Below are 25345 nucleotides of genomic sequence, written 5' to 3'. Positions count from 1 at the left end.
TATAAGAAACATTTGCAATATTTGGAAATTAATCTAATTATCAGGGACACACAGAACAAAAAAAGAAAGAGTAAAAACAAGGAAAAGTAATTGGTGTTAAAGAAGGAAGGGCAGAGATCATTAAAGTGGAAATGAAAAGCAAAGATCTATCTAATGTTTAACACAGTGTCAGAATTCTAAAAGAATTCTGATAATAGACACTGAAAGTAACGGATGACTTACCAGAATTCTACAAGAATTCTGATAAGTCATCCATTATTTTCTGTGTCTCTGTTCCACAGCCAGGCAGAGATCCAAAGTTTTCCTTATTTACTTATCTATTTATTTAGCTTAACAGAAATCTAACCATAAAAGAAACCCTACTGGTCGCAAAAAGAGTGGAATATTGCAAATCAGTTAAAATTCCATTTTAGGGGTAACACAGGGAATGAAAATGCAAGTATGACATGGTACTGAGAACCTGTGAAGAAAAGGTGAGTTTTCAGTCTGAGAAAATATACAAATATTATCCCGAGTTGCTGGAGCTACCCCAGCTCAATTTCAGGGTGAGAGCTGAACTCGTACCACTAATCCTGATCCACACTGGCTCCTTTTTGGAGGGATAAGAAGTGAGCTGTGACACAGCCCATGGAAGTCTCAATATGGATAACTGGAAAGGAAAAAATGTTGGGGTTCTCCACTAATGTCGTTCTATCATTCCAGAAAGCGGAAACATTTATATTCTAAAGAATGTGAAGTCCTCAAATACTGCTGTAACAAAATCTCTCCAAACACCTGAAAAATACCATGTTAACAATTTTCCATAGACAGTATGAACTAATAGCTGAACAGGTTATATTAGGTTTAAATATCTAATTAGGTTAGATGCAAAATAAGCACATTATCTAGAAAAGAAAGTACGTAGAGTCATATGAATTGGTCATCTAGTTCACCCCTAGCAATGAGCAGGGACATCTTCAACCCGAGCAGGTTGCTCAGAGTCTTCTCAAACCTGACTTGGATGATTCCAGGGATGAGGAATTGACCACCTCTCTAGGCAGTCCATTCCAGTACCCTGCTCCCCTCATTGTAAAAAAATCTTTACATCTAGTCTACATTTACACTCTTTTAGTGATCTTTGGTTTAAAAACATTACCCCATGTCCTGCTGCAACAGGCAATTAAGAAGTTTAACCCCATATTTCTTAGAGCACCCATTTAATACTTAAAGACAGGAATGTGGTGTCTCCAGAGCCTTCTCTTCTCCAGGCTGAACAAACTCGACTCTTTTAGCTTCCAAAAACACCACCTCCTCCCAAGTTCCTCCTGAGTCTAGCAGAGAGAATATTCCTCTTTTTTTTCTCTTTGGTTTGGAGTTCTTTGAGATTTTTGGTTCACAGAGATGCTTACTCAGGGCTTATGTGTAGATAGCAAGATTAACTTTGGCTGGAGCCAAATTACTCTGCAGTGATGAAGCAAACAAAATCACTAAATGCCAAATATATTCAAAATACTTCCAATAACCTTCATTGAATTCTTCTTCAAGGGCAAATAACTCCTCTTGAAATTGAAATAACTAACAAGTATAAAACATTTTGATAAAAAGAACTGCAACATCACCACTTATCCATGATTCTTGGCAAATTTTGCAGTACTGTAGCTTAGGCAGCTGCAGCAACAGCCCAGATATAAAATACAAGGACTTAAAATGCCATTTTGGAAAGAAGTAAATATTAATTTTCAGTTTGGGGCTAGAGTGTTTCACATCTAAAAAATATCTAGTACAGATAATAAAAAAAGGCATAATTAAATAATGCCACAAAGCTTATATTACTTTTAACCCTGCCTTATAAATATGTACATAGTTCAGATGAATTCACATATACTACTACCAGATTAATATAAATGCAAAAAAATTTAATCAGAATTATTCATGCTAGATCAACAACATTTCTTGTGTAGAGTAACTCTAGGAAGTTGCAGTGAACTGAAAATGCTCCTAATGATTTTGTCTTTGTGGAGTAAATCTATCAAATAATCATATTTTTCTAGCTCTTCTTGGGAAGAAATCACCTCACTTTCCATGTTTTCCATTTGCAAGAAATTGCAAGATAAAATATATAATGAAATACTCAACTGGCAGAGAAGTTTATTTTTTCTTGCTGACTCGTGAAAAGTGTACTTCTGTCTCAGAAGTTTATGCCATATATTGAGGAATGAAATATGCAGGCAAGAAGCAACTTTTTTATGTAGTATTAACAGGCATACATCCAAGTCTGCACGTATACTCTCTGGGGATCACAAAGGAATTCTCTGAAGTGTGAAATCACAGTAAGTGCTTCAAAATATGGCAAAACTGCAGAACCTAAGATAGTTCTATAAATCAAGAATTTGGAACCAAGATCACAATTATAAAAAGCGAGACTCAATCCAACTACAGAGAAGTTGTTTCTCTATAAGTTGTTCAAAACTTCTTCAACATTTGTATTTTAAAGCAGTAAAACTTACAACTAAATTCATATGATTACTGTGTTCTTTTTTGTCAGGAAGCAGCATTTTCTCTTGTAAGTTATGTTTTGCTCAATGACTCATAAATTAAAGAACTTTCCAGAGGAACACAAGGAACAATGGTTCAAATCTTATAATGCAGCATGCATTAGAATACCAAAAGGCTTCTACTGCATTTTAATGACTCATTTTGCTGTTGAAGAGGCAATGCCAGCTGATGTACACTAAAGTTAATAAAGACCTGAAGGAGCTAAAACGGGTACTTAGCTTCAAGTATCTTTGGTACTCACTGTAAAGAATTGTGCCATTTAGAGCAGTTGTTTTCACTGTCAAGTACAGAGTTGTCACATTGCTTGTTTCCTGCCCAGATGCAGTCCTGGTATCAGATACAGATGTCAGAGAAGGTAGCTCCAAATAAGAATTTCCAGTGAAGGATGGAAAAAACAGTGCTATGTCTGAAATGAACAACAAAAAGATAATTTTATTAATTTTTTACAAAATAAAGTTATAAAATGCAGGCACTTTAGAGAGATCCATTTTTTATACCTGTGAATAGCATCATCAACTATATTATTTGCTGGGCATGTATATAAATTTCTTTAATTTCAAACATTCAAATCAAATACACAAAAAATGAAAAAGTTCTAGCATCTGCTTATTACTAGATGTGAAAAGACCATTATAGGAGGGACTAATGCTAGAAGATGCAAGTTAAAAAGACTGTCATAAATTTTCTTCACAGATGTGTCAGTACACAACTTTTGTCCTTTGACATCTCTGTGAAGTACTTTTAATTTTTATTTCTAGATGGCAAACCCAGTTTTTCTTCATTTTCAGAATACTCAAATTTGTGGGGTTTGAAATTATAAAGAGAATGCCATTGGGCAGAATATGCATTTTTCCACTACATTAGTCTGGAAATGAATAATTGTTAAGAGAAAATTTTTAAGTGTGAAGGCTTAACATTTACAATGTTTATTGCATTCATTACTTTAGTCATTATGGCTTTTGGGTTATTTTTTACCCTTCAGACATGATAATAGTATCATGAATGCAAGAAAAAATAAGCTAAAACTAATTGAGGTTAGGCAGAATGTCTTCCCAATGCCCCAAGAAACCTATTTAAGCAAAATACCTTGAAGATTTCCCAGACTGATCACCAGGGATATGAATAAGGAATAAGCATCAAAAAAATTTTTTTTGAGTTCAGGTAATATTTTTGCAAAGAAATTTTTAGTTTAATGAACTAAAAATATACAATGGATCTGTGAATGATGATTACACAAGGCAGGACTAGCGCTACAAAAGAAATTGTATTCACTTTATTAATTTTTTGTTTGTTTGTGAATCTGACCACTGTTTATGCTCTGCTGTTTTTAACTGATTTAAGAAAAAAAGGACAAAAGGAAAGGCCTAGCTAAATAAGCCCATGTGGAAGGACAGTCATTAAAAAACACCACACCCTGACAAAAGAAAAACAGCAATGACTAGTTATGTTTCTAAATCATAGGTCTGGAAAAGTCAGGATTGTTGGAGAAAGTGGAAAAAGATATGAGATACAAAAAAGGTCAGCGGCATTGCAAATCAGAAGCAGACCTACATGATTATGAGTGGTTTTTTCCTAATTATATTCATACTTTCAAGAGAAACAGTACTAGGAGGTCTAGCAGTGTAGTGCAAGGTCACAAACAGGATTAAGGGCTGGGTTCTCTTTCACATGAGGATTGGCTGAGAGAGCCAGGACTCCTAAGGCTGCAGAACAAACAGCTCAGGTGGATCTTAACACATGTTACAGGTGGATCTGTAAACACACGGGGATGGCAAAGAGGGAGCCAATTTTCTCTCAGCAGTGCACTTGATAGCAAAGGGAACAAATCAAAACCCAAGAAATTACACCTGAACACATGGGAACTCTGTTTCATTGTGAGAGTGGTCAAACATAGGCCTAGGTTACCCAGAGGGGTTTGTCAGGTCTCAGTTCCTGGAGATTTTCAAAACCAGACTGTGCATGGTTGTGAGAAACCTGTGCTAGGTGATTCTGCTCTGCTTGAGCAGGGGTTGGACTTGATGGTCTCAAGATGATGGTCCCTTCCACCCTCAAAAATTGGTGATTCTGTTATCCTTCACAGGGAGGTTCTGTGCACTCAACCTTAATAATTATTCTTGAAGTGCAGTGCCTTTAGAAATCTCAGTGTAGTTCAGTACTCACAATGTAGTGGTACACTGAGCAACAAAGCTATTAAAATGTCTTTTATTAGGTAGTTAAAAAAATCCCAACTGGTCAATTTGGAGAGTAGCTGTCCACAATTTATATTCTAAGTTAAAATTCATCTGTGAAGTTTCTTTCAGCTAGGTGAAGGGAAGGGGGAGAAGAATGAGGAGGGGAAGAGATCATGGTCTCTCTGGGCAATTTTGAAAGGAAGGACAATATCATTACTCCTTTAGGAAGGATAGCTCCCTTCAAAGGAGGGATCTCCCCTAAGGATTTAAAACTTTCCAGGGGATCCAGCACCTTCCATCCAGAGAAGTCTTTGCATTGATGTATAGTCAAAACTACTGAGAAAAGATTCTATTTCAGCAGTCCTGTCTACATCTGCAGGGCAGTGCCCAGAGCAGCCTAGGCTTCCATCACCAGTGCTGTGAAGTCCTCTCAGAAATCAGCAGAAGAGACACAGCAAATACAGCAACTGCATCAGAAACAAATGCATACCTGGCAAAAAAAGCCATCCAGAAATGCCAAGATGCAGAGCACATCCTCTTCCCTCTGGTGTGCAGGCTATCAGCCTGCTGATCCCTAACAGTCATTCTCTGCCCTAAAGCTGTACAACAGCTGCAATCTGCTGCAAGTCTGCAACATCAGTAAAGAGGTCATTGAGAGCACAGGGATTAGTCTTCTGCTTGGATGAAGGGTCTAAGTGGGAGAAAACAGATTGAGTCTGTGTATTAAGAACCTAAAACCTATGTCTGTGATACAGTACACTGAGAGAACACTATGGGCAAAGCTGCCAGTCTGGGCAAAATTTTTCCACTTCCCTCATTCTACTAAACTCTTAATTAGCAGAAATTAAAGTCCCATGAAGCACTGACCATGGCTGCACACATCAGATCCAAAGAAGAGCATCTGCTGAACAACAATGAGCTAATTCTCTACCACATCATGACAGTATTTTAGTACTGCTTCCTAGCATATTTACAGTTCTTCATATTTTAAGATGATTGCTGGCAATAAATAATTTAGTATTTAATATATTTCACAGGACAGGCTAACAAGAAGAACCTAATTCCACCCTGGGTCCACTATCTGACACTGTCACCTCTGTCTCTGATCACAAGGACTCTCTTCCACTGAGGCAATGGTCTCCAAGTGAGTACATGCAGCCTAAGGGGTTCTCAAAACAATTAACTTGGATGCAGGAAGAAAGAGAAAATTTCTCACATTTTAAGGATAAAAAAGATTACAAATAATTCTAGAGAAGAATTTGTAAGAGAGACCAGAGAGTTGGGTCTGAATTACCTGACAAACACATATTACTAAGACTTCTACTTTAACAATTTAATGGAAGACTCAAATTTTCTACTGAAATAAATAGATTAGATGGGATATTATTTATGAAAATTTTCACAATAACACAGTAAAACAAGAAAAAGTTGAGAAACACCAGTAAGCTTCTATTATGTCCCTACCTGATTTTGTCTTAGTCAGAAAATAAAGAGGAGTAAGGGGAAGGATATAATTTTCTACTGCTACTAAAATGGAATAAATCTGTTTCCACTCCTACATCTTATTTTCCCTTTGCATTCTTCACATTTTATTACAAGACTGGCTTAACTTGAATTTGATTTTATTCTGTTGAATTCTTTTTAAAATATATTTTTCAGTCCTGAAGACATTAAGAGTCATCAAGTGCACCAACCATCACTAAATAAATTCAAATGAGAACAAAGAAAGACTTTTAACATCACAAAATCCTAGCAAGAGAAGAAATGCATACATCTTCTGATAGGAAAATCAGACCAAACATCTGACTAAGCTTGTCTACAATCTACAGGGTAGATTGTAGACAAGTCCATGGTCCTCTTTAATAATTAAAGTAAATAGGTAATCCTAGGATGTGATTATCCTCACCCAATCATGATTTAAACCTGCCTAGTTCTCTCTATTTGCTATAAAAGGACTTAAGAGTCAATAGTTTAGGTGTAAACATGTATGCCAGCAATATCTGAAGGCAGATTAATAATTCTCATTTTTGTTGCTTATGTATCAGAGATAGACAACCTGCAGAAGGATTTTCTTTAGGCAAAACCAAATTAGTACAGTAGCTTTGAGTTGAAATGTTAAACATGTGAACTGAACAGGACATCAGAATATTTAGTCAGGGGATTAAACTCTGAATTTGCTTTTTGTATCTTTCAATTACAATGGTAAACATCTTCTGAAATCTATGGACAGATTCTGTGCTTGTTCTTCTTTTCCATCACTCAGAGACTGTAATAGAAGCACAGGTGATAAAAACTTTTACAAGCAGTGCAGGAAACCTTTTCCATATTATCAAAAATGGAGGTGTTCCCAGCAGGCAGAAAGTCAGTTAAGAATCAATATGAAGGGTCTGATGAATGCATGATCTGTTCTATCAATATCATGCTCACAGAATATCCCAGGCAACCAGATTTAACCACCTTAGAGTAATGCATTCTTTTATCTTATGTTCATGGTGTGAAGAAAATCAAAGTGAAATAAATATGATTCAGAAAATTCCCAGGGATTATGTCTGGTACACATGAAATCTGACTTGGGTGTTTCATAAAGCATCACACGCACCTACACCAGTACAGAAATACAGTAACCATTTCCTATGAAATAACTGATTAGCTGAGTTCAGCTCTTTCAAGACAATAAAATATGAAACAAAATAAATCTTACCCTTGCTGCTTTCATTCATTTGTCTCAATGCACAAAAGTCTCCTGCCTGCTGTAACTGAACTCGAACATAACAAAGCACAAAATCCTTACAAAATAAAATGCACAAGTCTTCCTCTATCAGGCCAGCCTGGTGCCTTTTTGATAAAGCTCTCTGCTGCCAACTGGGAGGTCTGAAATCAGATCACTGACCTAATCTCCTACTTTGCAGACTGCTAGGGCCTTTGAATGGCAGAAAGTACATTTAATTGTGAAGACTCAAGAGAAAAGCACTAAGGGCAATGGGTCATATAAGCAATCCTTAGAGCAAGACATCAATTCATTTTCATTGAAAGAAACTGCCATACAAGTGGAACAGTAATAGAAGAAAAGACTTAAAAAAATTAGGAAAATAAAGCAGAAGATATTCAGCAAGCATGCATCTGCACAGGTACAATGAAACACAGAACAGAAATAGGGATGATCAAAGGGATGGCCTTGCTTCCAGATGGAGAAACAGAACAGGCCTATTCAACATGCAAAGGAAAATGTGAGTAAGAAATGGCAGCTCCATGTCTTGGAACACAGCAGGTAAGGGAATTCAATTACTCAATTATTGTTACTATCAGGTCACAGGCTTGCAAAACAAAAGGAAATTCTTATTAACTTTTTGCAGAATGTTTGGGGTAATTTTTTGCCAAAAGATATTATGTAGGTCAAAAGTATATAAAAATAATGAAAAATTAAGAACAATACAAGAACAAGGGAAACTAATCCACCAGACTAGCAAATACAATGGAACCACAGGTCAGGAAACCTTAGTCTCGTTGATTGGTGGAAGCTGAAGTAATGCACTTGGGGAAAAATCTCTGTTGTCCTGTTTTATATATCCATTTTAAAGAGTGACTGTTTTTTCTCTGAGACAGGATATTGAGCTAGATGCCCTCATGGCTTGATCTGGCTTGTGATTTTTGTGTCACTTGTTCTGCTCTGTGTACCACTGCTAAGACTGCATGACAGAAACTAAGAGAGATGCAGACCATTTAACATAAAGGAAATTAATGATTCCCTAGCTATCTGAAGCATATAGCAATTGTCATCACCTAGTGCCTAGAGTTATCCATCTCCTTTGACAGCTGTATTTCAATCAGCAGATCAACTCAATGCAAATATGTTATTAGATGTATTTCAAGAAAAAAAATTGTTGATAGTTTTAGCATTCCTTAAGTACAAAGAATTTGAAGAGTTAGCTGCATGTCTGAAAAAACAAGATCACAGTAAATCAGTTTGATGTTAACATGCTTTGTGAAAAAGCACAAAACAAAGACACAAACAAAGGAACAAAACAAAGAAATAAATATTTTCATGTTCCTATTTTGTAGCTCACAATATTCCTCTTCCAATCTCACATTTTACGAAGGAGGAATAATTTTTTTTCCCAATACCCTCAGTTGTTTTACAGCAGCGAAGTTATACTTGCATTAATTTATAGAAGAAGAAAATTTAGTCAACTACTGTGTCTGTGTGAAAGGATGAAAATTATCTGTCTCAGAATAAGAAGAATTTTATTCAGTTAATGGGCAAGAAACATTATAAATGTCCAGGTGAGATGTGCTGTGTAATTATTAAGTTCTGTAAATTTTTCTGGATGTTGCATAGACATGTAAAGTCCAGATGTGTCAGCAACTACAACAGACTGACATGAAAAAGACAAAAAAATTATTAATTCCTATTCAACTCAAGATTTTGTGAAAATAGAAATGACACCTCCACATAAAGATAAAAAGTAATGAAGATGTTTTGTGTTGAAAAAAATCCCAAACAATCTAGTTATTGTTACCCCAAATCCATAAACAGAATTAGCCTCTTACTGCCTGTTTTTTCATAGTTTTGAAAACAACACAGTGATTTGTCTTTTTCTGTTTGATTAGTTTCATCTCCAAAATTTATTACTTTTCTCCTAAGTGCATTGGATTTCGAAGCGGAAAGAATGTTCTTAATTGATACTTGTACCTAATCAGATGCGTTTTACCACCTGCATTCAAAATGATGCATAAGTGCTTCTCTTTTCCTGAATTTGACATGGAGGAAATTGGGAAGCTATTATCTAATATTTTTTCAAGCTGAATATATTTGACAGGAAATATGATCTTCCTGCAAAAACACCAGAGTTTTATCTATTTTTAAAAAGCACCCCATCTAGGAGGGAAATGAATGTCCTTTATATCTTAATTTAAATATTTCTATCTTTCCCAATTATGGGAAAAAAAGTCTAAGACAGATTCTTAATATGAAACCATAATTTAAACTGAAGCTGTCATATTGCACTGCTACATTTGGTGCTGAAATGCTGGTTGCTTTGAAGGTCGCTGTGACACATATTATGGCAAAATTTAATGAAGCAAGACTTGTAAAAATCTTTTGAAGTTCCCTCAAAAATATATTTGTTCTGTAAAATATCACAGAAGATCTACTTGAACATGAGCTTTCACAGTTTTGATTTACATCTAATGAACTGGTAAAAGAAGAAAATGAAATAAAGTATTGGTTTTCAGTGGGAAAAGAGGCAGCTGTCATAATATTTTTGAAAACTCATACCTTTCATAACAAGTTGATGTACTAGAGATCATCATTGTAATGAGCACTTTTTGGTTCCACAAATGAATGGGTCAAATGGCTTAATTTTCTATTGGTTTGCAGTGAGTCTCAGATAAATGTGTACATATTTTAATTGTATGTTATAATTCTTATGCTTATCAAAATTCCAAGGCCTTTTTTGTTTTATTTTATGGGCTATCAATGTGTTTTCAGCCACTTTAATTTTATCTCTGCCATCTAAGTTTAATTTTATTCTCTGCAATGGTGCTTGAACACATAAACAAACATTCCTATCCCAAAGGATCTTAGAAATACTTGAAGAGTAATTGGCTATAAAGGTTTAATTTGGAAAAAATATTCAGATTTTTTTCAGTGTGTGTCATACTTAGTCAGTTGAAGAGGAATCTTCCATCTGGATAACAATGCAGACTAATTTGTCATATGGTTGCCACCAGATAGTAGATGATCAATATTAAAAGTGAAACACAAGCTGTAGTTTCAACAACACTAAATTTAATGTGCTCATGTAAATAACACAGTTTCTGTATTGCTACATAGTGTATGTAACAGGTTTTTATTACTTTCCTGGGAGATTTTGATGAGATTTTGATAGGACTTTCCTATTATTATTTAGCTATAGAGGTACACAGTTTAAAGAATTTTGTAAATCTAATCAGAGTTTTAATCTGAATTTGTTTTCACAGGTTCAGGGTGAAAAAAAAAATGGGAATTTGAAAGCAATTTTTTCTCCATCTCTTAATTATATTAACATCTTGCTACGGCTTCCTTTGGGAATCATGTAGCTAACTCAAGGGCTTGGTAGGAAAAAATCAACAAATAACAGGCAAAAAAGGATACCTAAGGGTTAAAGTAATTAAAAAATTAAATTAGTAACAGAGAATGGATTAGAAAACCAGATATTTCCCTCTGTTTGCCCTTTCCTTTGAGGATTAAAAAACCAGTAGTTTTCTGTTCCCAGTTTTGCTAATGCAATTTTTTTTATTTTTAGCCTAAAATGCAAAATATAAAAAAATTGAGAATTATCTATATAGACAGCTTGCCTATTACTTTCCTTTATTTCCTAACATTTATCACTGTTACATTATTTAGGAATTACAAAGTTAGAAGTAACACTTACATATAATGATCACTTCAAACATTTACACTGCAACAGATGCACTGTTGGTCTTAGAAAACTATTTTCCAATTGATTTTTAACATATTTACTGTGTTAATATTTAAGAACAATGAAACAATAATAACAAATTGGAATTGTAGTAACTTTGATTTTTTTTCTTGGCAATTACAAGACAGCAATTGGGGGAAGCATGTTCATTTACAAATATTTATGTTTGCTTAATCCCAACAGCACTAATTTCAAAGTATTTTAGTTGGGGCTCAGCATTGTGGGTGCACAAGCCAGTTCAGTCACATGAAATTCCTAAAGAATATTACAATGTAGTATTCAAAGTAAGCAAACTTATCTGGATTAAAACAATGAGGTGGACAATTGAAAAGGAATTAACTTCCATAATTCCTAAGTTTTCAGCAGCCTTATTCAGCCAAATTGTAATACTCTGACATGTTATGTTTTATCTTGGCTATAGTCTTTAACTGTAGAATCCTCATTCTCCCACTTCCAAAACATAACTGGTAGAAGTTCCAGATGAGATGGATGTTCAGAATTAAGCTTTCAGTTCATCTGCTTGCTTTTCTTCCATTGATTTGATGTGAGAGTGTTAGCAAACCTTTACTGTGGACGTAGGTGAAACAAGGAGAGAACCTCTTCAATATATCCGTACATTGCCTTGTCTGTGCCAACTCTGGCATGGATTTTTAGACAGGGCTTTGAGCAACCTGTTCTACTTAAAAATATTCCTGCTTTTTTTTTTTTTTTAGGGGGAGTTCAATCAGGCTTATGCACAACTCTTCAACCCAAACCATTTGCTGATTTTGCTGATTGTATGATTTTAGTAAAGCAGAAGTGACTGAGCAGCAGACAAGACAGTAACTGCCTTCCCATAGCTGCTGCCTCTTGGGCCAGTGCAATCCTTCCTGGGGAGGAAGGGGCAGACTGCTTTCCTGAGGAACAGAGCAAGCTCCATTTGGAGACAAAAGAAGCCTACAGCATGGCTGTAAACACGACATTTCCAATGCCATTTTTTCCCCCTTTCCATTCTTCTTGACCAAAAATGCATGCCCAGATTGATTCCCAAAGGTAATAAAAGGCCTGTGAAGAAAGCCACCAGTTTTGAACAGATCTTTTTGCAGCCTTTATTTTCTTAGGAGAACAGATCTATACAGGGAGTGAGTTAGTGGTTTCTGTTCCATGCAGGATAATTTTAGGCAAAGATTTCTTTTGTATTTTGGGGTTCTGTCTGAAAAAGCAGCAAAATACCCCTTCAACTCTAGCTTTACTTGGGAATCTGAAAAATGGTTGCTCCAGACAAAAACATCTTGTTTCAAAATCACTTCTGGTACTTTTTCTATTTGGTGCAGAATACCACGTCTATTGATTTCATCACGTGCCAAAACCTTCCTTTTGTTTACCTGCACAGAATTAGATTTTAGCGCTACTATTGCCCGCTTTTCATTGGTGTAAGTAGACCTACTCCAGCAGGTTGTTGAACTTAAATGAATAGCGAGGTGGTCAGTGAAAGGACAGAGATAATTTTATCCTACAGAAAAGTATCTGCACACAAAATATTTCCTTTTCTCCGTGGCTTACTGCAGATTTAAAATACATTAATTTCAAGATAAACAAGACTTCTGCTTGATAACAATTCAAGTCCAGGTGTCCAAGCTACAACACTAGAATATAGTTTGGAAAATGCACTCATTGAAATGACACAAATGATGGAAAGCAAATGACAAGTTATTTTCCAGCATTTGCCACTACTTAAGAAATAATTTCTTGTGTACATGGATATTTCTACAAGGAAATGACTCCAGGAGCTGAATAATCATGTCTTACAGGCAACAAGACAAATACAGAAATATTTTTCAAGGACTAAAGTAATCCTTGTTCCTCAACACCATGTAAAAGAGAATTTCTTAAGCAACGTATGAAGCAGCAGTAGATCTCACGTATACTTAGCTTCATTATGAAAACACAAAGGTACTATTGAAAAATTGCCTGATTTTTTTCTTTTGTTTTATTATTGAGCTAAGGAATTCATCTTGTGGTATCTTATTTTCAAATAAATATCTATTTTAAAATAGTATGTCATATTCTGTCATAGATCCTCAAACTATTTCTTTCATTGATGTCAATGATTTTCTTATGTAGTGGGATGATTTTCACTTTATTTTTAGGGAGAAAAAGTGATAATTTTAGCAGTTTTCTGTTATGAGACAGAAAACTGTCTGTTGAACAGTTGAGCAGCAATTACAAAAAAAGTACAGCACTGCAAAGCTGATACGGAACTCTTTGTGGAACAGACAATGAACTTAAAATTTAAGATTTTAATGTAATATAAAATCAGGACAGTCTTCCCTGCAACTTGATAATGAAAAGGATGGGAGATAAATAATCATTCTTTTATAAGATTTAGGAAATTCTACATATTTTGTAAGTGAGGCCAAAGTAAACTAAGAATACATTTGAAAAATGGATGACCCCTTCTACTGCTTTGCCAAAATTCTCTTCCTCACATCCACATATCTGTGGATGGTCTGAGAAAAAAGACTATCATAATAATGTGCACCAGCACACTTTGCTGCTGGTAAATATAACAGCTGAACTCACAGGACAGAAGGATGTTTTAGATAAGAGATGCTTAAGAACTGATTTACACCATGTGAAGGAATCCTGCTCCCAGCTAGAAGGACAACTGACTAATAAAGAAAAGGGAGAAATGACAATTACATTTAAAACATGACTTTAAAAAGTCCTCAGACAGGCTTTCACCCCTCACAACCATCCTAAAAAGTGACCTACACTGGGCTGTCCTCCTGTTTCCCCAATAACCCAACACAGAACAGGAAGAATTTGGAGTCTGTGCTGTCCACTAAGTCCAACTCCTTAATTAGTATCCAGAAATCTGCAAATGCCCTGGTCTCCAGGTCTGAGGAAGGAAACCCTACACTTCTGGACACCCATCAGATCATCCAGGAGTTTACAGATTATGGTCTACTTGCTCCAGAGACTAATGAATGCCTGCAAGAAAGTAATTGGATATTATTTCTTATTCCTGTAGAACCACCTGTCTCAAGTTTGTGAAAGTCTTGGTGAGTTTTTGATGGTAATAATCTCAAAGTACTAGGTCCCAGCAACCATCTAATTTTGGATTTATTGTTCCAAATTGAAATTAGAAGGGAAAACCCTAGCTCCTAATTTTTTTCCTCACAGTTGAAGAAGTTATTTCTTCAGCAAAGCTTAAAAGCTATCCATGGAACACATTGTGGAAGTACTAACTTTTTACTTGTAAATTTTTATTTTTTTCTGCTTTATTTATTACTTTGTCACACTGCACATTTTTATATATGCTGCTTCCATCAACCAGGAGCAGATAAAATAGTCTACATTTTTTTTTTTCATTCTTGTCTTAAAAATGGAAATTTTCAGGCCAAAAGTTTAGATAGGAAATACAGGCATAAATCCATCCAGTACATTCCAACATTAAAGAGAGAATGGAATATTTTAATATAAATATTAAAGAGAGACTGGAACTAACCATAAGAATTTATATGAAATATATTAATTTACTTTCCATATTTAGACAGAAATGCTTTAGAAGTTCATTGTTATAAGTTATTTGACTAGGACATCTTTCTACATAGCAGCTTCTCAAGGATATCCTTGATGTATTAGAATAAGGAAACAGATGAAAGTAATGCCTTTCTCTTCAAAGTAAACACTTCTGACTGTATTCTCTTCTATCCATGATAATCCCAGAACATATATTCTCACCCATTCCAAAACTGAGAGATTAATATTTCACCTCAGGTTTGATATCAATTTCAAATTTACCTTTGATAGTCTTTCTGTCAGCTGCCTACTAAGGCAGACAGAAATATGTGAGGCAAGATGTTCATCAGGATTGTGTGATGCCAGGAATCCCAAAGTATTGGAGCTAGAAAGTCTGCTGCCCTCACTATTGGAAAGCTAAAAACCCTTCCAGGTTCTCAGCTGGTATATTTCTGTTTCTGACCTTAGAGCTGCTGACAAAGGACATGATATGCAAGAGGGCTGGTCAGCAATTTTTTTTAAATTCAAAAGCACTGATGTCTGCACTGCAGCAGGAGTTTATTAGAAGAAAAGTTTTGAAACTCAAATATTTCTAACTATGTAATACAGTATAACTGGCACCTAGCAAAATAAACCTACAGTCTGATGTACTGATAGCAAAATAACCAGTCTTTTACAGATGGCTATTTTTTACTTTGTTCCATTTATCACTGGCCTGTGGCTCACACCTATTAAATAGCAGTTTATCTACCATTTTGCAATAGCTTATTTCAATTACTTAAGACATTAGAGCATACTATCAAAATATAAAAAGAGAAAATTTCCTTTTGTATAGCTAAAATTAACCAATAGTCTGGAACAGAATTAATTGTTGAATAGGTGTAGAAGTCCATCGGAAAATCCTTCATTTTTTGCCTCACAATTGTCATGAGAAAAGACTACCGAAGAGTTAAAACTGCTGAGCTGGTTGGGAAAGAAAGTCTCCTGCTTATCTAGTGTGTTCACAAGTGATGTTTGCAGAACACGCCATGCTGTACTCGAAGCGGGCATGCTGCCCTTTCTGCACAATTGAACTGGACTTTCTTCCAAACTCCTGACCTGGCTGGACTGAGCTCTGGGGTGGCTCCCCCCCGCTCCATGAGAAGACCCCCCTTGCCTGTCTTCAACCACCGTGACAGACCAACTGAGATGAGAATCCCCTCATCAAGGAACCAAGAACCCCTCTGTCACCCCTTTGGCACCCCATGGCACCCCCCTGGCACCCCCTGGCAACCTCCTTCCAGAGACTGGGACTGCACTCCCTCCCAACTCAGGGAGGGGGAAAAACCTACCTGCGAGCATTCGGCCATGAAAACAATGGACTTCCCCCCTCCATGGAAACCTAATTTCAGCCACCCTTCCCCCAACCAAGAACAGTATATATATTGGGGTTCGGCCCAACTGTCCTTTGAGATCTCCCCAAGACGTGTACCAGCGAGTTTTGGCGGCGGGACCCCGAAGACATCACGTTTTGGTAGCTATACCCCATTCCCTGACCTCCTTTCCTCCCTTTTTCTTTGTCTTACCCTTCTCTTCCCCGGATCCCTTAACCAAATGCATATTTAGCTGTGGTTGTAATCAATAAAATTGCACCTTGTTGATTTGTTACTGCAAAACCCCTGTGCCTTGTGTTGGTTATTTTTGCACCCAAAAATCATTCGTCACCCGTTCATTTCGGGCGGACCTTCACAATAGGCCAGTCTTTTGCTGCATTAATTATAATATCAAGAGCTACTTAATGAAGTTCAGTACTTTTCTTGTTGTTGTTACTTATTAAGTTATTTTTTCAGTTTTAAATCTCAGAGGTTCCACAGTAAATTTCAATGGCATGACTGCACTGTTTTTAACTGTGATAAAAGCATAGCTGTGTGGTGCTATATTTGGTTTTGTGATGAAAACAGTGTTCCTCACTTCTACCTTCCATTTCTCTTCCCCATCCCATGGGAGGGAGGGAGAGAACAGCTGTACTGGATTGAGCTGCCTCCTGGGCTCCTTAAACCACAACAGTGTTCCAGGAAAAATACTTTCAGGCCCTCTAGAAAGCATTGCAATGCAGGTTGTTGTCATTTTATAGAAACCAACTATCAATAATTCTGAAGAGAAGGTGAAGCTCCTTGCTCAGCCTTGGATATTGAAAATAATAGCTGGGAAGTATACATCTGCCTAGGATAATAAGGCTGAACAGTAAACTTTCAAAATCTTCATTGACTGGTAAATGCAAGAATTTCTAAAAACCTCTGAAATGTCTGAGGTAACAGAATTTAAAACAAGAATTTCTAGATTAGAATTAATTGAGGTATCACTGTCTTGACAGTCCGCTTTATATACCAACTGTTTTTTTTCCTCCAAAAAAATCTAAAAAGTCATTAAGAATGACAGGCTTGGCAAAATGCAATGTGAGGTATTGAAAAGGAGAAATAAAGGAGGCAGATAATATTTCTGAGAGCCATTAAAAAAAAAACAAAACCCCACAACATTTTAAATGCATCACTGGTGCAAGCAAAGAATAGCTAGAAGTTGCACTAAGAGTTTACAATAGCCAATTTTTGGTTCACAAGCATAGTTCAAGTAACACTTTTAATTCTTTACCTCCAAAAACTATGGACCTGAGCTGTGCAGAGAGGAGCCTCTCCCAGGCTCTGCTCTTATAAAGCAAAGCACAGTTACTAACAATTCCTTCCTGGTAGGACATGGTACCTTAGGATGGGAAATATTATTTAAAGCCATTGGCAGGACTAGAATTAAGTTTCATTTTGAGAACTACATGCACTACTTTAATATCATTTTTCTAAAGTTTTTTTCCCAATCTAATAAGCAATTACAAAATAACCTTACAATGTCACAGCTTTGCCACTAATGTCACACAATATCGTGGTTCTCTGGTACATGAAAAAAAACCTACATGAAAGCAGAGAATAAAACAATACTGCAATCATATTTACTGCTCCTTTTAAATACACATTCCCCATCTGCCTTTCTAATATCTGCTAGGCTATAAATAGTAATGTAGGAAACTACTTATTTTTCTAATCAAAGCTGAAAAATTGGTATGAAAGGAAGAAACAAGGTTTAAATGAACTATCATTCAGCACAGCTCAGATGCAGCTTGGAACAGTAGCAGTGCTGATTATTCTTTCGGAATAAACACAATCCCAAGACACACTGAAAGAGTAATAAAATCAAAATACGCTCAGAAGAACATGTCCCAGCATAAGGAACCCCTGCCCTTTTAACTTGTGGTATCTAATTATTAAAAAAGTACATTTTGCATTTTAGTGCTGTTTGAGTTTTCATCTTTGAATCTATGTTTTACACGTAGACACACCTCAGATATTTTCTCCCTAACAGTCTCAGTGCTGATGGATTTCATATTGGAAAATGTAATTGCTTTTCTGGATTTTACATTCATTTTGTAACAAACCTACTAAAAAGTACCACAATGGGTGAACTGCAGGGAAATGATCCAACACAGCTTTAATCTAATTTATCTGCTAAATCACTTTAATTAGTTTTGGACTGTCAGCTATTACTTCCAGATTTTTAAAACAGAAAGATGAATGAAAACACTTATTAAAAAAAAAAAAAACTCCTACGCACTTTCCTCAAGTCAAACAGCCTCCCACAAAGTAAAAAAACAAGTGAGAAAAAACCTCATGCCATTAGTATAGCACTTCTATTTTATAACTTGGATATAAGGCACAAAATAACTAACATCTGTCATTTTGTAAAATGCTCTAAAATGCTCTTCACCTTTATTATCTAATGTCTATTAGAAAGTGAGCAGTCTTGTTTAGACTGATTTAAATTCACTTTTATTTTAATGCATGCTTATAAAATTTGAAACTTGCCATTTGGCTTGTTTTTTTACTGTGCTTACTTATGTCAGACTCAGTAGTATAAATCCAAAATAAAGAGTCTGTAAAGCAATGTATGATAGTGACTACTACCACTAAGTGTGGGCAACCATTTTTAATAGTATGAAATATCACAAAAATAAACTTATTCTCTTTTCATATGTTGGACCAAAACAATGAAAATTGGGGGTTTTTACCTTTATTGCACAGCATACAAATAAACAATAAATGTTTAAAACCTCATTATATAGTGCATGTTGCTTTTTTTCTGAGCAGCAAATGTTTTGAAAGTAGTTTCATGATGATTATAAAGAACAAATTGTATGAAATAAGTAGAACTTTCAAAATTCTATCCAAATATAAAATGAATTTTAAAATCATGCTGGCATTGCTAAGAGCACACAGTAGTTGTCTTGATGAGAGACCAAGCTGGCTTTGTTAGACTTGTTTAAAACTGTAGAAGAGGAACAAGAGAGGAAATGATAACATGAACATAGACGAGCATCTTACCCAACCACCTAAGTCTTACAAGCTGGCATAATTGCTTTTTAATCTATGAGAAGTTTTCATATATATTAAGAACTGTGTGGCCTCCTTTGGCAATAAATGAATTTATCTGCTATTATGACATACAACTCTGCCAGGAAACAGAGAGTGTGGTGACTAAACTGAAACTACTGCTGTAAAATTGTACTGTCTGGTCTTCAATTCAATTCTCATACTAACACAAGGAGTTATCTGGAGCCAAAACCTGTTGATCCTTCTTTGCTTATGTGTCAAGGAGACAAAAACCCAAAGTGTTCATCAACAAACAAAGTTAATAATTTTTTCTCTTCAGTTAGAGAAGAAATCCTTCTGTTTTCCTGGGAGGGGTGGGAACCAGCCACTGCAGATCATAGATTAAAGCTCTGCTAAGAGAAACATCGGAAATGGGATTTCCAAATGGAGAATTATGAAGGAGGGATCTGAATTTTTGTGGCTAGAAATAGCCAAGCTGCAACATAGGTGAAACTTGCATATGAGCTGAACTGAAATCTTGGTGTCAAAAGAAGTTGTGCAGCCATAGCCTAACTCAGGATTCTTTTTATGAAGGGGCTGAGTGGATGTCACAGAGAAGACAGAAACATGGCAAGTACACAGTGATTCTTCTGAAAAGTATTCTGCCAGCCTTCAATGATTTGCAACTAGTGGACTTTATAGGACAAAGGTTTTGTCTTTGCATTTAATGTCTTCCAAGAAACCTTTAACTCATGAATTTATACGTGTTGCTCTTTGAACCTACTTGTAAGGAGTCGACCCTGGCTGGATGCCAGACATCCACCAAAACCTGTCTATCACTCCCCTCTGCAGCTGGACAGGGGAGAGAAAATGTAACAGAGGGTCCAAGAGTGGAGATAACAACAGAGTGATCACTCACCAAACACTGGCATGGGCTAAACAGGCCCATGAGATAATTAGAGATACTAATAGACTATTACAAAAAAAAAAAAAAAAAAAAAAAAAAAAAAAAAAAAAAAAAAAAAAAAAAAATCAAAGCAGGATAATCAGAAGTAAAATAAGACTCCTACAGCGGTTCAGGGAGACAGGGAATGGGGGTTATGGTCAGCTCATCACAAGGTGTTCCTGCCACTGCTCAGGGAGAGGAATCCTGAGGAATCCTGCTCCAATATGGTCCCTCCCACAGGCAACAGTCTTCTACAAACTTCTGCCACATGGGTTGCTCTTCCATGGGATGCAGCCCTTTGAGGACAGGCTGCTCCAATGTGGATATCCCATGGAGTCACAAATCCCACTAGGAAACCTGCTCCTCTCCCCACAGGTCCCAGCCAGGAGCCTGCTCCAACACAGGCATGCCACAGGGTCACAGTCTCCTCCCAGGCACCGACCTGCTCCAGTGTGGGGCTCCTCCCAGGGCTGCAGGTGGATCTCTGCACCCCCACGGCCTCCATGGGCTGCAGGGCACAGCTGCCTCACCAGGGGCTGCACCAGGGGCTGCAGGGGAATCTCAGCTCTGGTATCTGGAGCACCTCCTGCCCCTCCTTCTGCACTGACCGTGGTGTCTGCAGAGCTGCTCCTCTCATGTGTTCTCACCACACTCTTATCTGGCCACAATTACATCTTAGCAATAACCTTTTTTTTCTTCTTAAATATGTTATCACAGAGGCACTACCATAATTTATAATTGGCCAGCCTTTGCCAACAGCACCTCTGTCTTGGTTAGCTGACATTGGCTCTGCTGGACATGGAGGAAGCTTCTGGAGCTTCTCACATAAGCCTCCCCTGTAACCTCTCTTCTATCCATGCAAACCCAACACATCCCACCCATCACCTCTGTGAATCACATATATAAGAATTATCAGCAAAAAGCCACATTCACTGGAGAACCTACACTCACATCAACAGAACTAACCAAACAAAGCAAGACAAAAGTTCCACATACAAAATAAGGTAATCACAGCACTTAATGAAAATGGACAATTTACACAAAATCCACCCCTTGTCCCTTTGGTCCTGTAACTCAGATGTCATGTCACTCACACCATGATGTAACTTTTAGTATCTACAATTTCCTACAAATAAAAAGTCCCACTGCTTAATTGCACTACATGAAGAATACAAGCAGAAGAATCTCAAATAATTTCAGTTAGGCTGTGGGTTCCTTTCCTCTCTAAACACAGTGTCTTTGAAACAGCAAAATGACTCAAACCTGTGGAAAAATATGAATTCCATTAAATAGTTCTTTGGACACTTTGTAGCAGACAAGACATTAGCTCCAGAACTGATTTTTTTTCCTGAAAAAAATCATATTTATCTTCAGAATCTGAAAACTCAAAAAAACCTATTATAACTTTCAGTGCATTTGCTGAGGATAATGAGAGAAAGCAAAAAATTCCACTGTTGCCAACTGCAAATTAAAAAATAATCTTGATGACTAAAAAGTATATAGGCATAGCAAAAACTACCATTTCTAATGTCAAAAGAAATAACAGACAGTATCATCTGCTATGAAACTGGTTTCTACCAGCATAAATTTAGTCAGAGCTCAAAAAAGCCCTGAAGCCTGAGTTATTTCTTCACAGAATATGCATTCTGATATCATGGGAGAAATTCCTGGTCAAAACCTTCATATTCATCCAGACACGTCTAATCTTCATCTCTCTATCTGTAAATGAAATTTAATTCATGCCCCAATTAATTGCATTTTTATTCTTCTCAATAACATTACCATCTAATGAAAGAATTGAAGTTTAACTAACTCATCTGAAAAAAGAATATCAGAGGACATACATAGAGAGATTAAGAATTTATTAATTTTAAAATGACAGAAGGAAAGTCTTTTTCCAAATGAGCTACAATTTTAGAAGTAGTGGAAATGCTGATATTATATTCATGTTCATTTATGAATTAGATGCAGTAGCTTAAAATGTTAATGTTCTTCAACTGTTCATTACTGTGCCCTCAAATAAGATCTAATCATGTGAATGGTGATTCCTTTTATTACATTTCAGAGCACAGTAAAACTTGTTAATTTAAATCATACAAATGAGAGCATTGCAGAATCAACTTTTATCACCATGGATTACAATAATATCCTAAATTAGGATAAATTAGGAGAAAAATTAGACAGTAGACTTACAGTGTACCAAGTCTTTGAAAAATATCTAAAAATATGTCATTTACTTCATGCATTCAATTTCGTGCTTCCAAAAGCTAAATAAGCGTTCAGTCTTTTAGAAAACTGAAAATTTTGGAGATTTAAAATTTTATAGAAACCATTAAATAAATATTGCCTTGGGCAGGCATGTGTAAACCATGGACTTCTAAAGAACCAGATGCCCTTGATAGCTTCATTAGCCCCAAATAAGAATAATGATAATAACTCCTACCAGACACTCACCAGAAGCTTCTGTGGTCTTTTTGTCCTGTTTTTACTTAATTTATGCTTTTTCTGCATTATATTATATTTTATATTATTATAATCCAATGGTTATCATTGCTAAACTTAGTTTTTTAAGGGTTCTTACTTTCTCATGCATAAGGTATTTTGGAATGATCCTGGTCAGAATTTTTCATACAAAAACCCCCACCAAACACTCAAATATGATGAGGTTTGCACTGGTTATATTTCAGATATTCAAAAGGGTACTATATTTATGTGAGTGTACTGTCACATAAAATAACAGGAATAAATTGCAACACTTTTTTCCAGGATTCTGTGCTTTACAAAGAAATGTTAGTGGCATCACTTTTTGTGAGAAAGTTTCTGTCATTGTTATGGGACAGCTGATGTTGCAGTTCAACCTCTACAGGTATGACATTGAATATTGTTGCAAATTGACCACTAACATTTGGTATAATAAATTTTGTACCAGACTGATTCTATTTTCTTACTTCTACCTTACACATAAAGGTAGGATAGATATCGTATCATGATATCAGTGGGGCATTATTTCACATTTACTAAAAATACAGTTTCAGTTGTTCAGCATTTCATTAAATGAAAAAAACCTGAAAATTTTTACATAGATTCTGACATTTGACCATATAAAATCTGACTCATGTTTAAAAGATGTTTCTAGAATGCTAGGATTTAGCTGTAGTGATTTACAGGGAAACAAGGGAATTGACATTCACAGATTAAGTGTGGCTAGACTCAATTGGCTTTTATTCCTCAGAAGTAATAATCGTCATCCACACTTAGAATCATAAAGTGGCTGGGGTTGGAAGGGATGTTTAAGGATCCATGTAGTTCAATATTCATCACTTGGGTGAGAATTTTTGAGGAATGTCCAGACAACTGACATTTCCGTGTTGTACATGAGGCAGCTGGGAAGTAGCATGGACAATACCACACATTCATGCTTCAGGGAGGTAGAGCTCTTGTTGCCACACACAGCACCAGGAGCTGCCCAGTCTCAAGCTGCTTATGCACACCAACTAACCACGTAAAACATGGCAATAGGGACATCACTGAGCTTTCAATGATCTTCATAAAAATAAATAAAAAAATTGTGGTGCTATCTAATTTATGATTCAGTGTCAGTATCACACCATAACAAGTTGTACTATGAATAATTTTAAATCCATCAGTTAGCTTGGAGGCAGATTTGCCATGTGCTAGAGATAAATGCTTTAAATGTTACTGTCAGTAATTGACTAGGATGCTAGTATTGATGGTGCACCTGTTAAAAGTGTTCTGCTCACTCACAAAGAAGCAGAAAACTTATAATTTTACTACATGAAACTTCAATCCTGAAAAACAGCCTGCCATTGCAAAGGATAAATAAATTTTAACAATACTCTGTTTCTTAAATATCATCACAATTACTTTCCTCTCCATTTTTAAAGAAATCCGCTAAGTGCACCAATCTTACTATTAACAGTGAAGCCCAGATTTCTGTCACATAAGTATATGACTGTGCCAGAGAAGTAGTAGCTAGGATTGGAATTAGCTGTTTGGCTTGCAGATACTGCCAAAAGCTATTGAAGGTACACTTAAAACTCCTAATAGATTTTCTTTTTATTTTTTCATCTTTTTTTGACCTAGATGTTTGGTCAATTTTCGTGACAGTTACATTAGGCTGCATTGTGTCAGCAAAATCAACTACAAATAGATAGGTTCCCATCAACAGAAAAACACCTGTGTTTATTTCTGAAGAAGGGTGTATATTTTTGATCAGTACTCTTTTCAAACTATTAATAGATCCCCTGAAATGGAACCTAACACCTAAGTACACAAGCAATAGAAAATGTGTTGGTAAATTCAAAGTGTTCATCACTGTAATAAATAAAATACACTTTATCCCACCAAATAAATAAAAATTGCATTCTAAGGCAGAACTGATGATACAGAAGACAAAACAAGTGGAAATAGAACATTATGGAAAGGCAAAAGACAGCAACTAGTTCTGTCGTTTTGCATTCTTTTAAAGGACAGATTTAATAGACATTTCATACATATCACTTTTTCCCTTTGTAAGTGTTCATGGGTAAATCATAGGCTAGATACATAAATAATGAAAACAAAATGGCAATTTATATCTGAAATATATGCAAGTGATGACAAACACTGAGGTGCCTTATGACAGCCAGCAGGTTTTGAATGCACTCTGCACAGTAGTATTTTTCTCTTGTTCAAGTGAAAAACTTTTCTACATATTAACAGCAGTTGAGGAAGTTCATCTTCTGCAAAGTTTTTATGATTAAGTGATGGCAACAGAAGGCACATCACAAAATCAGTTACAGCATATTTCATGGTACCTCATTTACTAGGAGATGAGGCAGTTTCCTCCTTGAGTGGAAATCTAAGGCTGGGGTTCTACTGCAATAAGCTCTTTTAAAAGAAATTCTGTCAAAAAAATTATCCACAAAGTGACCAAAGCAAAAGTGCACCAAGTTTTGCATCATAAAAATGGGACATTTAGTGAGAGAACGTTTAAAAATATTACTGTATCATATTCCCCAAAGAGTTCAAGTGAAAAAATTGCTTGCCAAGGTTCATTTGATGGCCGTGAGTCCTAAAAGAGTCACTACAATTTTATCAGAATCAGCAAATCTTTCATCTGCATGATGGTAGAACCTGATATATCCACATCTTACACTAGAAATCCCTTCATTAGTGATGGATCTGTATTTTATTCTTTAACCATCTGTTTCCAACTGTTCAGAACATACTCTAAAATGTACCTGTGCAGACAGAGTGAAAATTTTCTTCAAACATGCAATATTATAGTCTGTGTTCTTCTTACCTGAAAGCAATTTGGAAATGCTGTGAGACAAT

At 36.0% G+C, this 25345-nt stretch overlaps 1 protein-coding gene across 1 annotated transcript in view; it reads right to left on the bottom strand.

Moving 5' to 3' along the window:
• EYS (eyes shut homolog) overlaps positions 1–25345 on the bottom strand; it is a 704807-nt gene that overhangs the window by 140283 nt on the left and 539179 nt on the right. Inside the window, exon 38 of the mRNA XM_058801756.1 lies at positions 2777–2941. Within this exon, the coding sequence (XP_058657739.1) occupies positions 2777–2941 (165 nt within the window). The remainder of the gene's footprint in view (positions 1–2776; positions 2942–25345) is intronic.

Source organism: Ammospiza caudacuta, chromosome 3, assembly GCF_027887145.1.
Source record: "Ammospiza caudacuta isolate bAmmCau1 chromosome 3, bAmmCau1.pri, whole genome shotgun sequence".
NCBI lineage: Eukaryota > Metazoa > Chordata > Aves > Passeriformes > Passerellidae > Ammospiza > Ammospiza caudacuta.
This window is presented reverse-complemented; position numbering and strand designations above follow the sequence as displayed.